This window comes from Magallana gigas, chromosome 7, assembly GCF_963853765.1.
Source record: "Magallana gigas chromosome 7, xbMagGiga1.1, whole genome shotgun sequence".
In the NCBI taxonomy this organism is placed as follows: Eukaryota; Metazoa; Mollusca; class Bivalvia; order Ostreida; family Ostreidae; genus Magallana; species Magallana gigas.
In genome coordinates, this window is record NC_088859.1 from 28,194,256 (window position 1) to 28,207,073 (window position 12,818).

Here is a 12,818-nt window from a genome sequence, read left to right on the forward strand (position 1 = left end):
ATCGACGATATCCAAAAATAAGCATCCGAGGCTTAAACAAAATCACGTGTTTTCACTGTTGTTCATAATTGATAAAATTATAGCGTGTATTGCTTAAATCTAAGGACTTTATCTATTTTTTTTTTGTGTACCAACAAATTATAAATATCCAGTGGCTTACGAAAACTCATCTCATATCCTCTTAGATCAATTTAAGAGGAGACAGGACCTTAATCACCTTACTTTAATAACCACATGACAATTATTACAGAATATTTAGTAATAGGTAGTAAACATTGTGGAAATTAAATTATTTGAATCGTTTATCTAATCTTTAGTTTTGTTAAAAAAAAAAAAAAAAAAAAAAAAAAAAAAAAAAAAAGACCATCTCCATTTTGATTTGTGTCCCCCAAAACCCATTTTTTCTATTATTTTTTTTTTTTGAGACTGACATACTCTCTTCTGGGATATTTGGTAAATATCCTAATTAAATGAACATTAGATAGGGGATTTAACGTTTTTAAATTTAGAAATGAAGATTACAAAATCATAAGTGGTTAATATAACCATACATATATTCTAATTATTGTTCTGGTTAAGTTATGGTGTTTTTATTGTAGTATCTTCGTTGAATGCCATGGAAGTGGTCATGAAATTTTTATATGATATTAAGCACATAATAAGGTTGGTATATGAAGTTTTCAGGATAATATAAAAAAATATTTTTATGTGTCATCACATTCTGTTTAAATTTAAGAATAAAAAACTCCCAAATTTGAAGAGTTGATTATATCAAATATTTTCGGAAAGTAATGATATTGTTACTTATAAAAGCCAACTTTGTAATAAATTAATTTTTAAATTCATTTCTGTTATTCAGTTATTGTAACAAATTAACCCAAAAAATTCCATTAAATTAATACTTTATTTAAGAAAATTGAAACTGTCCAAAAAAAATCAAAAGGTCAGAAAAGGGGTAATTCATATCATAATATCTCCCTTGCAAGGCAAAAAAGTGCCGTAAAAAATATAAATATATATTGTAAAGAACATCTTGATATTCATGTGTTAGAAATAGCCAAAAGCTACACACTGCAACGTTCCATTTTGGCAATCATGGAATAGTAAAATGTCTAATTCATCAAAAGGTATTAACTATAACATCTTTAAAACCTCATTAATCGTGAAAAAATGCATATTGGATCTGCCTATTAAATATCAAAATATTTTTTTTACTGGTAATGCAAAGTTGCCTATTGTCAGAGGTCGATAGTGTGAGGCACCTCATAAAAACAGTAAATGTACCATATGTAACTGTAATAAGATAGGAGATGAATTTCATTATTAATTTATTGTACAGATATAACAATTAAAGATAAGAGCTCGAGAGTTTAATAAATACCATAATATTTCAACAATACTAGTATTAGATTTCAACAACTATTCATTATCAATAATTAAAAAAATCGTTGATTAATCTTTGTAAATTCATTAAAACTATAATTAAGAGAGTGAGCTCTTAAAGTTAATTGTCAATATTTAAAACAAAAAGTTACCTTTTTTCCATTCTCATTCTTCATCGCATGTATTGTATTATATGTTGTACCATATCTGTAGTATAATAGTCTAACCAGAATTCCGGATCGATAATGTTCGACCATGTTGGTTCCGTATTTAGTAGTTTAGTTTCCGGTTATGAAATAAAAAGATGGAAAACTCATCACGAGTTGTGACCGTTTATTCCTCTCACATCCATCGTCCATTTATCATAAACATTGATACCGGAACATGGTGGAGAATCATTAAATGTTAATCTACACCCGTTTTTTCAACAAGGCCGTCTATGATGGAATCACAGAAAATCCATATTACGAGATTTTCTGGCCATGTACACCCCCAGAAGTTCCTCGATGATTTGGATAGCTACCTGATACTTCACGGCATTAAAGTAACATCGACAGACCGTAAGTGTGCTGCTTCTCACCTACATCTACAAGGACCGGCGTTGTCCTGGTACCAACGACTGTAAATATGTCTCAAATCCAGTACAGTTTCCCAATGCAGCAATTCTGTAACCCGGTTACACAAAGAACGAAAAATTATGATCCTTATGTAGAGTCAAAATAGGACCAGGTATATCTTAGTTAAGGTGAATCGTTTAAGAAAAACTTGTACAAATTTGTCGAAAAGAGGGAAGACCATTTTTTAAAAAGAAATCTCTGAAACAGGGTTACAAGGGTTACGAGGGTGACAGACTCTAATTTCTATATAAATCTTGGTTCTGAAACAGGGTTACAAGGGTTACGAGGGTGACAGACCCTTTTTTTTATAACAATAGTTTTAGATAAGAAGATTTTTAAAGATTTTCTCTATATATTCCTATGTTAAACATGATCCCCCAATTGTGGCCCCATCCTACCCCCGGGGACCATGATTTGAACAAATTGAATCTACACTACCTGAGGATGCTTCCACTCAAAGTTGAGCTTTCCTGGCCTAATAGGTTTTGAGAAGAAGATTTTTAAAGATTTTCTTTATATATTCCTATGTAAAACTTGATCCCCCTATTGTGGCCCCACCCTACCCCTTGGAGTTTAAGTTTACAATACAATAAGTTGTTAAAGTTGGTTTCTGGAAGAAGAGACTTTGAAAATTTTCTTAATAAATATTGACAATTTTTAAATCTCTGTTCTGAAACAGGGTTACAAGGGTTACGAGGGTGACAGACTTTTGTTTCTATATAAATCTCTGTTCTGAAATAGGGTTACAAGGGTTACGGAGGTTACAAACCCTTGTTTCTATATAAATCTCTGTTCTGAAACAGGGTTACAAGGGTTACGAGGGTAACAAACCATTGTTTCAATATAAATCTCTGTTTTGAAACAGGGTTACAAGGGTTACGGGGGTTACAAACCCTTGTTTCTATATAAATCTCTGTTCTGAAACAGGGTTACAAGGGTTACGAGGGTTACAGACCCTTTTTTCTACACTAAGCTATATTCTGAAACAAGGTTACAAGGGTTAGGGGGGTGACAGACACTTGTTTCTATATAAATCTCTGTTCTGAAACAGGGTTACAAGGGTTACGAGGGTGACAGACTCTTGTTTCTATATAAATCTCTGTTCTGAAATAGGGTTACAAGGGTTACGAGGGTAACAAACCATTGTTTCAATATAAATCTCTGTTTTGAAACAGGGTTACAAGGGTTACGGGGGTTACAAACCCTTGTTTCTATATAAATCTCTGTTCTGAAACAGGGTTACAAGGGTTACGAGGGTTACAGACCCTTTTTTCTACACTAAGCTATATTCTGAAACAAGGTTACAAGGGTTACGAGGGTGACAGACACTTGTTTCTATATAAATCTCTGTTCTGAAACAGGGTTACAAGGGTTACGAGGGTGACAGACTCTTGTTTCTATATAAATCTCTGTTCTGAAATAGGGTTACAAGGGTTACAGACCCTTTTTTCTTTATAAATCTCTGTTCTGAAACAGGGTTACAAGGGTTACGAGGGTGACAGACTCTTGTTTCTATATAAATCTCTGTTCTGAAACAGGGTTACAAGGGTTACGAGGGTGACAGAATCTTGTTTCTATATAAATCTCTGTTCTGGAACAGGGTTACAAGGGTTACGAGGGTAACACACCATTGTTTCAATATAAATCTCTGTTCTGAAACAGGGTTACAAGGGTTACGAGGGTAACAGACCCTTGTTTCTACATAAATCTCTGTTCTGAAACAGTGTTACAAGGGTTACAAGGGCCCTCCATTGAAAACCTCGTTAGGAAGATTGAGTTGGCCTCTACTCAAGTAGACGACCTTCGTCAGGTTAACTCTCGCAACCAGGACCGCCACATCCCACGAGGAGGATTCCGCATGTAGAACATAGACTGTTTTATCTTGAGATTATACATTGTATTTTCAACTTGTTTCTTTTCATTTTGATACATATTCAAAACCATTTTTCATTTTATACTATAGCACTGTAAGTACAGTACTTTGCTATTGCTGAAACTTATGCTTTTTCAGAAAATCACCAATGTGCAATGTTTACTTTTTCCATTAATTCTAGCTTTTTCCAAAATGGTCACTTCTGCAACAAAATGTCAGTATGTTACACAATTGCATTTACTTAAGAAATAAACAACGTTATTTAGTGAACATGGCGTTATGAATAGCAATTGCTCTGGTGGCATATTCCATGATGCGCGCTAGCGCATCATGGAAAATATGCCAGCAGAGCAGTTGCTATTCATAACGCCATGTTCACTAAATAATCGTTGTTTATTTCTTATATTTGCATTTTACCACTCGCAAATACCCTGTATTAGCCTAGACCTTGACATTTAGCTATTACATCAAAAGTAAACATTCAGACTGTAATATATCTTTTTAATTCACATAGATTTGTCAACAGAATCAATGATATGTTATAACAGTAATTCCTTTAAAATGTTATCAAAAACATGTTTTAATATTACATGTAAATACGTCAATTTTAATTGAGTTGGAGAAAAACACATGATGTATCGTATAGTGGTTTAAATCTATAACGTCATGGAAAAGTATATATAACGTTACACCTTTATGACGTCATAGTATACTGACAGAGCGATTGCGATTATAGAGAAATAATTGCAGCTCCTCCGTATGGGCTTACAGTGGGAAAGAACAATGGAAATGCAAATATTTAATTGTATCTACATTGTTTACTTGGCATTTGCAGATTAGTTTTCTTCTGAATGCACTCTGATTTGAATATCATGTTGTGTAAATGTGAGAGTGTTTGATGGGCCCAATGAATGGTGTATACATGTTTCGTACATTTTATTCACTTCCGATTTCATTACTATAGAATGTCCATTTCTTCAGGTTGACTACCATGGAATACTAGTATTAATAACAATGGAATTATTTTTTTTGTGACAATGTACTTTCATCGGATGTCCATATTTCACCTATTGTTGAGATTCACTTGATCTTTATCATTTATGTCATTTCTTGAATTTGGAATTCTGGTCTTTGATGTTGTTTCAAAAAATTCTCCAATTTTTTTATCGCACGGCGGGGATGTACCATATCTGTAGTATGATAGTCTGACCAGAATTCCGGATCGATAATGTTCGACCATGTTGGTTCCGTATTTAGTAGTTTAGTTTCCGGTTATGAAATAAAAAGATGGAAAACTCATCACGAGTTGTGACCGTTCATTCCTCTCACATCCATCGTCCATTTATTATAAACATCGATACCGGAACAATGTATTATATGTATTATTGTTTGTTAGATTTTTTTTCTCAACAGTTTCAATCAAGCAGTTAAAAGAGAAAATCGCCAACTGTCATTGTTGGATTTAATGAACTATAGTAAAAAAAATTAATAAGTTTAAAGAAATGAGGAGCGTTTATTCTTCTTATTTGGGTTTAATAGAGCTTAATATCTCATATAACGAGGAAGTACTAGTAAATGCTAAGGAAAGATCAACTATACAACAACCATGGAACTACTAAGATTTGAGATTGACCTCTAAACAAAATCCAAGAATTTTCGTCGATAGGGAATTAAAATTGCAAGGTTATAGAAAAAGTAAAATAATCAACAATTTCTTGGAACAGCCAGGAACTCCTAAAATGTTGTCAAATCGTATGTGAAGACTACGAATTCTTGAGAATTCACTTACTTATCTTTTTCGTGAATACACATAATTACATAATTATATCTATGTATTGTTTATCTTTTAGAGGAGGCTCACTACACCTTAAAAGAGTTTCTGAAATCAGCTGAAAATTACCTAATTATGATAGATAGCATGATGCATTAGAAGAGTATTATTCACATAGACGAAAAAATATGCAGTTTAAGATTTCAAAAAATGATTTTTAAAAGTTTAATTCAGTAAATATGAACAAAACCTTAGGCGGATTCGAACTCGTGACCTGCGGTTCACAAGACCGATCCTTTAACCACTTAGCAACCAAATCGATTGATACAAACATTAAAATCACCATTTTGTGACGTAGTGTCTTACAAAGTAGTTGATGTAGATGTGATATCTTGATGTAGGGTTTTTTTTTATTTGGTATATTTTTTGGTTTTAAATTGTTTGCATACAATTGAAATTTCATAGCTTTTCGTTTTGCTGACGGTAGTTTATTTTGGAAATTCCCTTTTAAATGATGGTGCTTAATCAGTTCATCAGTATAAAATAGCCCAGTTAAATTGTTTTAATGTTGGGAATCGTTTTTGAACCATCTTTCCTTGACATGCCTTCCGCTGGTATCCACGAAACTATACATAATCTATCATCATCATCAAATGTTATGTTGATGCGCATAAAGACATGTGCGTCATGTCGTCTTACATTTTGTACATGTATCAGGTTACACCGCACTAGTTTCGTGGTTTGGCTCGCTATATGCAGAAAGATATCATGACTCAAGCTCTCTCCGGCAACAACGACTTAGACTTAAGTGAATACTTCGTTTGGATCAGGTGGTCCGTGTTTGCTTCTCCCTCCGTGTTCCAACATTCTCTCAGCAAACAGGAATACATCGAAACCGGTCCATCTATTATAAGTCCTATACTCGGCACTAAATGGGCTTAATCATTAAAAGCTTAGCTTTAAATGATAAATATACATTCTAGCAATACATATAGGCCTACAAAAGAAAATATGCATGTTTACGTGCTAGTTTGTTTGTTATCACCTCTCAGACGGGTGTACCCCCTTGCGAAAATTATTGACAATTATGAAATTTGCCAGAAGTCCGTTTTTCCTAAAAATAATTACCAATTTTGGGAAAAATAGAACTGAACATACAAAATAGCGTATAAATATTTATTCAAGCCATATCTCATAATTAATTTTGCGCAAATTTTTGTAAGTAAGTACGCTTTATGGACCTGATGTATCAAAATAGAATACAAAAAATGCAATGCTAGTATCGCGTTTGGTAATTTTTTTACTATTTTATGGACTCAAACTCAAATTTATGGTGCTTATTCTATAGATTGACATCTTAGAAAAAAGATTTGGTAAAATAAATTATATGTTGACGGATTACTTTTCACGCTATAAGCTCTAAACCAAGTAGACCCTGGCGAAAAAATCCGTAAAAATCACATTTTGCTACAGTTTTCTGCCTAGATCTGTCAACAATGTTAGATATCATTTAAACATTAATTAATTGACGATTGATTAAATTCGAAATAGCTTCTGTCTCTAAATTTAAACCAGTTTTAGTAAAAGAAAAAGAAAATTTCGGGGGGGGGGGGGGGGGCATCAAAACAAAGATGATATAAGCATACCTGAGATCCTGGTTAATCAGAAACTTCGTTTTTCATTTTACTTTAACAGAATCGAGTTTCTCAACATTAATCATTTCTATCTCTCATAGAATACATATATTACCGTTCTAATTGCTTATTATTGCAATTGTTTACAACAGCGATGTAGAGCAAAATCAATACCGGGTATCTAAAACGCTTTGTAAAAGGCGAACCAATATTGTAAAATCCGTATTATGACGTAGTGCGATTCTCGGACTACTTTAAGTTGTATTATCAGTTTGGTAACCACAGTTACATGTACTTAGAAATTATATGAGATCAGTCCGTGCAAGTCAACACCAAAAGTACCAAAAAAACTTCAATTAACGATGTAAAAATGATTTTATATAGTTACTTGAATTAAAGTTAACATTAAATTTGCTAAACAATGCATTTGAAATCAGTATTTTCATGCGCGAATAGAGGAAATCAGAGGGATTGGGGGGGGGGGGGGGGCAATCTTCACTCTTCTCAATTTTTATACTAAAGTTAACAAACGATTGATTTCCTTCGGATCCTCCCTTCTCAATTGAAAACAACATCATTCATTGAACCCTTCTCCCTGAAAAAAATCCCGGATTTACGCATTGTTTTAGAGTAAACAAATGCGTATTTTCAATGTCATTGACTGTCGTTTAAGAGGATCGCGTAGATTTCAATCATGTCAGTTTCTGTATGAATATCAATCGGTTTTCTTAATGAATATAGAAGGAAAATATTTCGTGGATGTGAGCATTACCCATAATGTTTGAACATAAATTTAAGTCAAACGTTCACAAAGTAGTTTTCTGTTACAGGTAATAAAGCTTTTAAGTTTCAAGCTTAAGCAAACGTCATCAATCAAAGTACACATTAACTATCAAGTGACTTTCCCGTTCTCTCTATGTTAAAAGAATACTTAAAGTCTGTAATTGAATATTTTTATAGATTTTCTTGGCTATTTGCCTAGGTTACAAAAAATGACAAAACTACACTTTTCTCAATATATGTATTTTAAGTGTTTATTTAAGTAAACACAGACGTTTAACTGTAATTTGTCGGGGATAGGAACACTCCAGGTAAATATGTTTTAATGTGATTCTTTCTTTTCTTGCAGAAATTAGATTATATTTATCATTCCAATAATAAAGCTTTATTAAGCGTGCTCTTTTTCTCTCAGTGATATACTTACATATGTAAATCATCTAAGTTCATAAAATAAAGGTTAAGTGGTATTAATTTGTTAATATGACATCTGCATATTTGCTATACAAATAGGGAGTTGAGTGTGATTTCCGTTTCCTGTTTCAAATTTGAAAACAAACAAAATAGTGTTTGGTCCTTAAGTATATGTTATTTTCTACATACGGTATTTAATCAAATGTTGGTTTTGCAGATCTTTGTCAAAATCATAAAGCTAGTGGATCAAACTACAACACATCAAAATGAACCGAACCGACGGCAGTTTTTACATTAACCATACAAACACGACAGACTCTGGGTTCAGTGAGGAAAAACCACAAGCTAGTATTGCACCCCCTATTCTATTTCTAATTCTTGGAACGCTCGGAAATGGACTGGTGCTGTTTCTTCTGTGTCGTTTTTCTGGAGAACACAAATGGCGTCCATTTTACAGATTCGTATTGGCACTAGCCATAACCGACTTTTTAGGGATCGCTCTAGCAGCACCTTTCGGAATCGCTAGATACGCCTCGGACTTTACCTTTACTTTCTCCCACGGCCTCTGCGACTATATGGCTTTTATTCAGATGTTTGCTATCTTGAACTCGGCATGCATCGTACTATCCATGTCTCTAGATAGATTTATTGCGATTGTTTTTCCATTGAAATACAGCGTATCCGCCAAAGAACGGCGAGCTCACTTGTTGTTGATGTTTGGAGGCGCCATATCACTCCTTCTATCGACCATGCCACATTTGGCGGGAAGACACAGTCGCAGTTTTTATCCGGGTTCTTGGTGCTTCGTAGATTTCAAATCTGACGCCTTGATTGATCGAGGCATCTCCTTGGCCTACGCCTCCGCTGGCTTCATAGTTTTATGTTTGGTTGCCGTTCTGAATTTTTCAGTTATCGTTACTCTTGTACGTCAACGTTGTTTAACCGGAAATGAAAGAAAACAACAGAAATCATTAAGCAAGAAGAGTAAACAGATGATAGCCTTTTTGTTTGCTATTGTCGTTCTCTTTGCAGTCTGCTTTATACCTTTGCTGGTAAGAATAATTCACGAGACCCCCCCCCCCTAAATTTATGCTTGAAAAATAGCTATAAAATGCATTCATATATCAATTTCTTTATGTTATCCTATACGTTGCTTTAACAATTGTAAAAACAGTATATGTACAGTGTAGTAAGGAATTTGTGGTTGGATAATATTTGAAACATAATCAAAATGAAATGTCTTATAATTTTCATTCTCTAGGTAATCTTTTATGTTCTATGTCTATCTCTTCCAGATTAATGTGTTTGCTCGCCCTTTGCGCATCCTTCAAGGAATGGAGAGTTTTGAGGTATTGGGTCTCCGCCTGGCCTACGTAAATTCCGTTTTGAATCCCTGGCTTTACATCCTTCTTAGGAAAGAAACTGTTATGTTTTTACAGAGATTTCCCTGCATGCGAAAGTGTTGTCAAGCCAAAGACCAAGAAAATACCACCGAATCAGTATCACTGTAAATTTGTTTAATTATATGTTTTACGTTTCATGTAATACACATAAGTTTCATCTGTTTGTATACTAGTATGTCCAGCCTAAATGTACATTCATATTGAACACGGGATAAGCTTATTCAAAGCAACCGCTTGTATTTTTTTCTTCATTGGATATTTCTTTATCATCATAATTGAAGATATGTACTTGAATCATTCAAATTTACTCGCTTTATGGACATTAATCGGCGTCTTTGTACTTAGATTGACAAAGTTTCTGGATTATTCGAAACTAATATTACTGCATTAAATAGCAATCTTCGTTAAAACAGCTCAAATTTCTAATTATCATGAGAACAGGCCAAACAACATTCGTGCTATGTAATTTCAATATTAATGGAGAATATCATCGTTCATTTTGTATGTTTTTTTTTCTATTAAAAAAGTGCAAAATGAAAACTTGATACATGTAAGGTTATGTACATAACATTTATCACGTCTGACAGTTTTGTTATATAACGACTTTTTTCTTCCATTCACAAATCTAGAAGGCCTAGGGGTGTCAGGGAGTCCAGACATCCCCCCTGCGGCCATTGAACATTCAAAATTACTTAATTCACACAGTAAAATTATTCTAAGGACCCTCCCCTTGGAAAAAATATTCTGGCTCCATCAATACCTGCATGTTAGGCTGATAATCCGATTCACTGACAGGAAAAATATAACTGTCAGAAATTGGTGGGGGGGGGTTGTAAGAACAATTTGAAAGAAAGGAATTGTGGTAGGTATTTTTACAATAACCAGTTGAATGAAATCTCTGTAAATCGGTTTTTTTTCTCGGATGAACAACCCGTCAGCTTCTAACATTTAATAAAACAATCCATGTTCGACTTTTAAAGCTAAACTTAAGGTAAATGTGGAGATCCTGGCAGCTCTGTAAAATTATCACACCAATTATTTTTAAACGAGTAAATGATATTTTCTTCAAAGATATTTCCTTACATGCAGTAATCAGTGTTGACAAATTTCAGCCAAACTTTTACAATGCACGTTACTCTTATCACACTTAATTAAGAGAGGACGCTTTAACTCTGAGTACATCATGAAGTTTGACTTAGAAATATTTGCATTTAAACATTTTGTTTTACAAACTTTGTGTGAACTCTTTTGATTTCTTTTGTAGAGTGTAAATTAAGAACAATGGTTACATAATATGAAAAATGGTGGGTTTTTTTCAACATTTAAGCAATTTTTTTTTTTTTTAAATTTCAAATTTACATTTCAAGCCTTGTATTAAGATAATTTTCTGGGTAGCATTGAAAGTATGATAATGATAGCCTTTTTGTCTGCAATTGCCGTTCTTTTTGCCTTCTGCTTTGTGTCTTTGCTGGTAAGAATTAGTCGTGTTTTTTTTTTAATTCTATGCTTGAAAATTAACGATAAAAAGCATTCATATAGCTATTTATGCTATCCTTGCTTAATTGTTTTAACAATTTTGTGGACAATATTTGTACAATGTGGAAAGGAAGCTGAAATTAACTATTATTATATAAGACACGATTAAAAGAAAATCTTGTATATTTTTCATATTATATGTTTTCTTCTTCTGTGATCCAAATCCGCCACCTCTTTCAGACCAATGTGTTTACCCGCCCTTTGGGCATCCTTCAAGCAATGGAGAATTTCGAGGAATTGGGTTTCCGCCTGCCCTACGTGAATTTCGTTTTGAATCATTTCCCTGCATGCGACAGTGTTGTCAAGCCAAAGACTAAGAAAATACCACCAAATAAGTGTCACTGTAAACATACATGTTTTGTTCATTTATGTTTTATCTTGTATGTTATAAAGCTAAAGATAAGTTTCATCTGAAATGTCTACGTATGTCCAGACCTAATTCATATACATAGAGAACATGTTCGTAACATATTTAAAATCGTCGGTGAAGATTTTAAATTTGGGATATTCCTTAATTATAATAATGGAAGATGTGAACATAAATCAGTCCAATTTCACGTGTTTTTGGACATTGATTAGAGAATGTTTGCTGAGCTTGAGAAATTTTCTGAATAACATTGTATTATAGAAACTAATATTATTGCATGAAAATAGTTATTTCCGTTAAATCAACTCAAATTTCTGATTATCATGAGAATATAGCAGACAACATTCACATGTTTAAATTTTAATATTGATTGGGGAAACTATCGTTCATTTTCAATAACTTTTTTTAAATGTGCAAAATTAATATATGTAAGATTATGTTCATAACATATATATCGACTGATGTTTAAATCAAGAGGGTTCGGTGGTCGTGGCCATTTAGGACTATATTGATCTCCTTAGAAGAAGAGCTCTCTGCAAAGATATAAGAAAATATTCAAATGTTCAAAGCTAAATAGATAATAGATGAACATTTTAAATTACCAAAAACTAGTACAAGTTTATAGCTTAAAACCCATCATTTTTTTAATTTAAGGTACATAGTATTTGTGATGATTTATTTTGACCTCGTTATTTTTATAAAGTACTGTATCGGTGTAGAGCTGGAGTGGTACCTTTTGACATGTCATACAATTTAATCAAACAAGTAATCATTGTGTTTCATAACGTTACATTATCTACAAGTAAGTTCAACTCTGACAATTCCGTTATAAAGCAAAGGTGATTGAAATACGGCCCCCAGTAAATTGGTAAAAATATAAATTTCAGAAATTCTCGTTTATTTCACATGTACTAAATTTGAGATATGACTACTCTTATAGAATTCCTTTCTTATCCTAGAAAAAACAATCACTTGGGAGATATAAATCATTATTTATGGTATAGGAACACTATTTACATTCAATCTCGGGAGATTTTACAATT

The 12,818-nt window shown here is 33.1% G+C and overlaps 1 protein-coding gene across 1 annotated transcript; it reads left to right on the forward strand.

Annotated features, from left to right (window-relative positions):
• Positions 1-8,314: 8,314 nt before the first annotated feature.
• On the forward strand, positions 8,315-10,343 carry LOC109620519 (prostaglandin E2 receptor EP4 subtype-like). The gene is made up of 3 exons (XM_034456129.2): positions 8,315-8,369; positions 8,687-9,521; positions 9,765-10,343. Exons 2-3 carry the CDS (start codon positions 8,736-8,738, stop codon positions 9,978-9,980), a joined length of 1,002 nt encoding a protein of 333 aa, XP_034312020.2. The 5' UTR covers positions 8,315-8,369; positions 8,687-8,735; the 3' UTR covers positions 9,981-10,343.
• The last annotated feature ends 2,475 nt before the right edge of the window (positions 10,344-12,818 follow it).

What these genes read in the sequence shown, in the direction of transcription:
- LOC109620519 (XM_034456129.2), top strand. Translation starts at nt 8,736, where the DNA reads ATGAACCGAACCGACGGCAGTTTTTACATTAACCATACAAACACGACA. An exon ending in TCTGCTTTATACCTTTGCTG is followed by an intron (nt 9,522 to 9,764) that starts GTAAGAATAATT and finishes TATCTCTTCCAG; the next exon opens with ATTAATGTGTTTGCTCGCCC.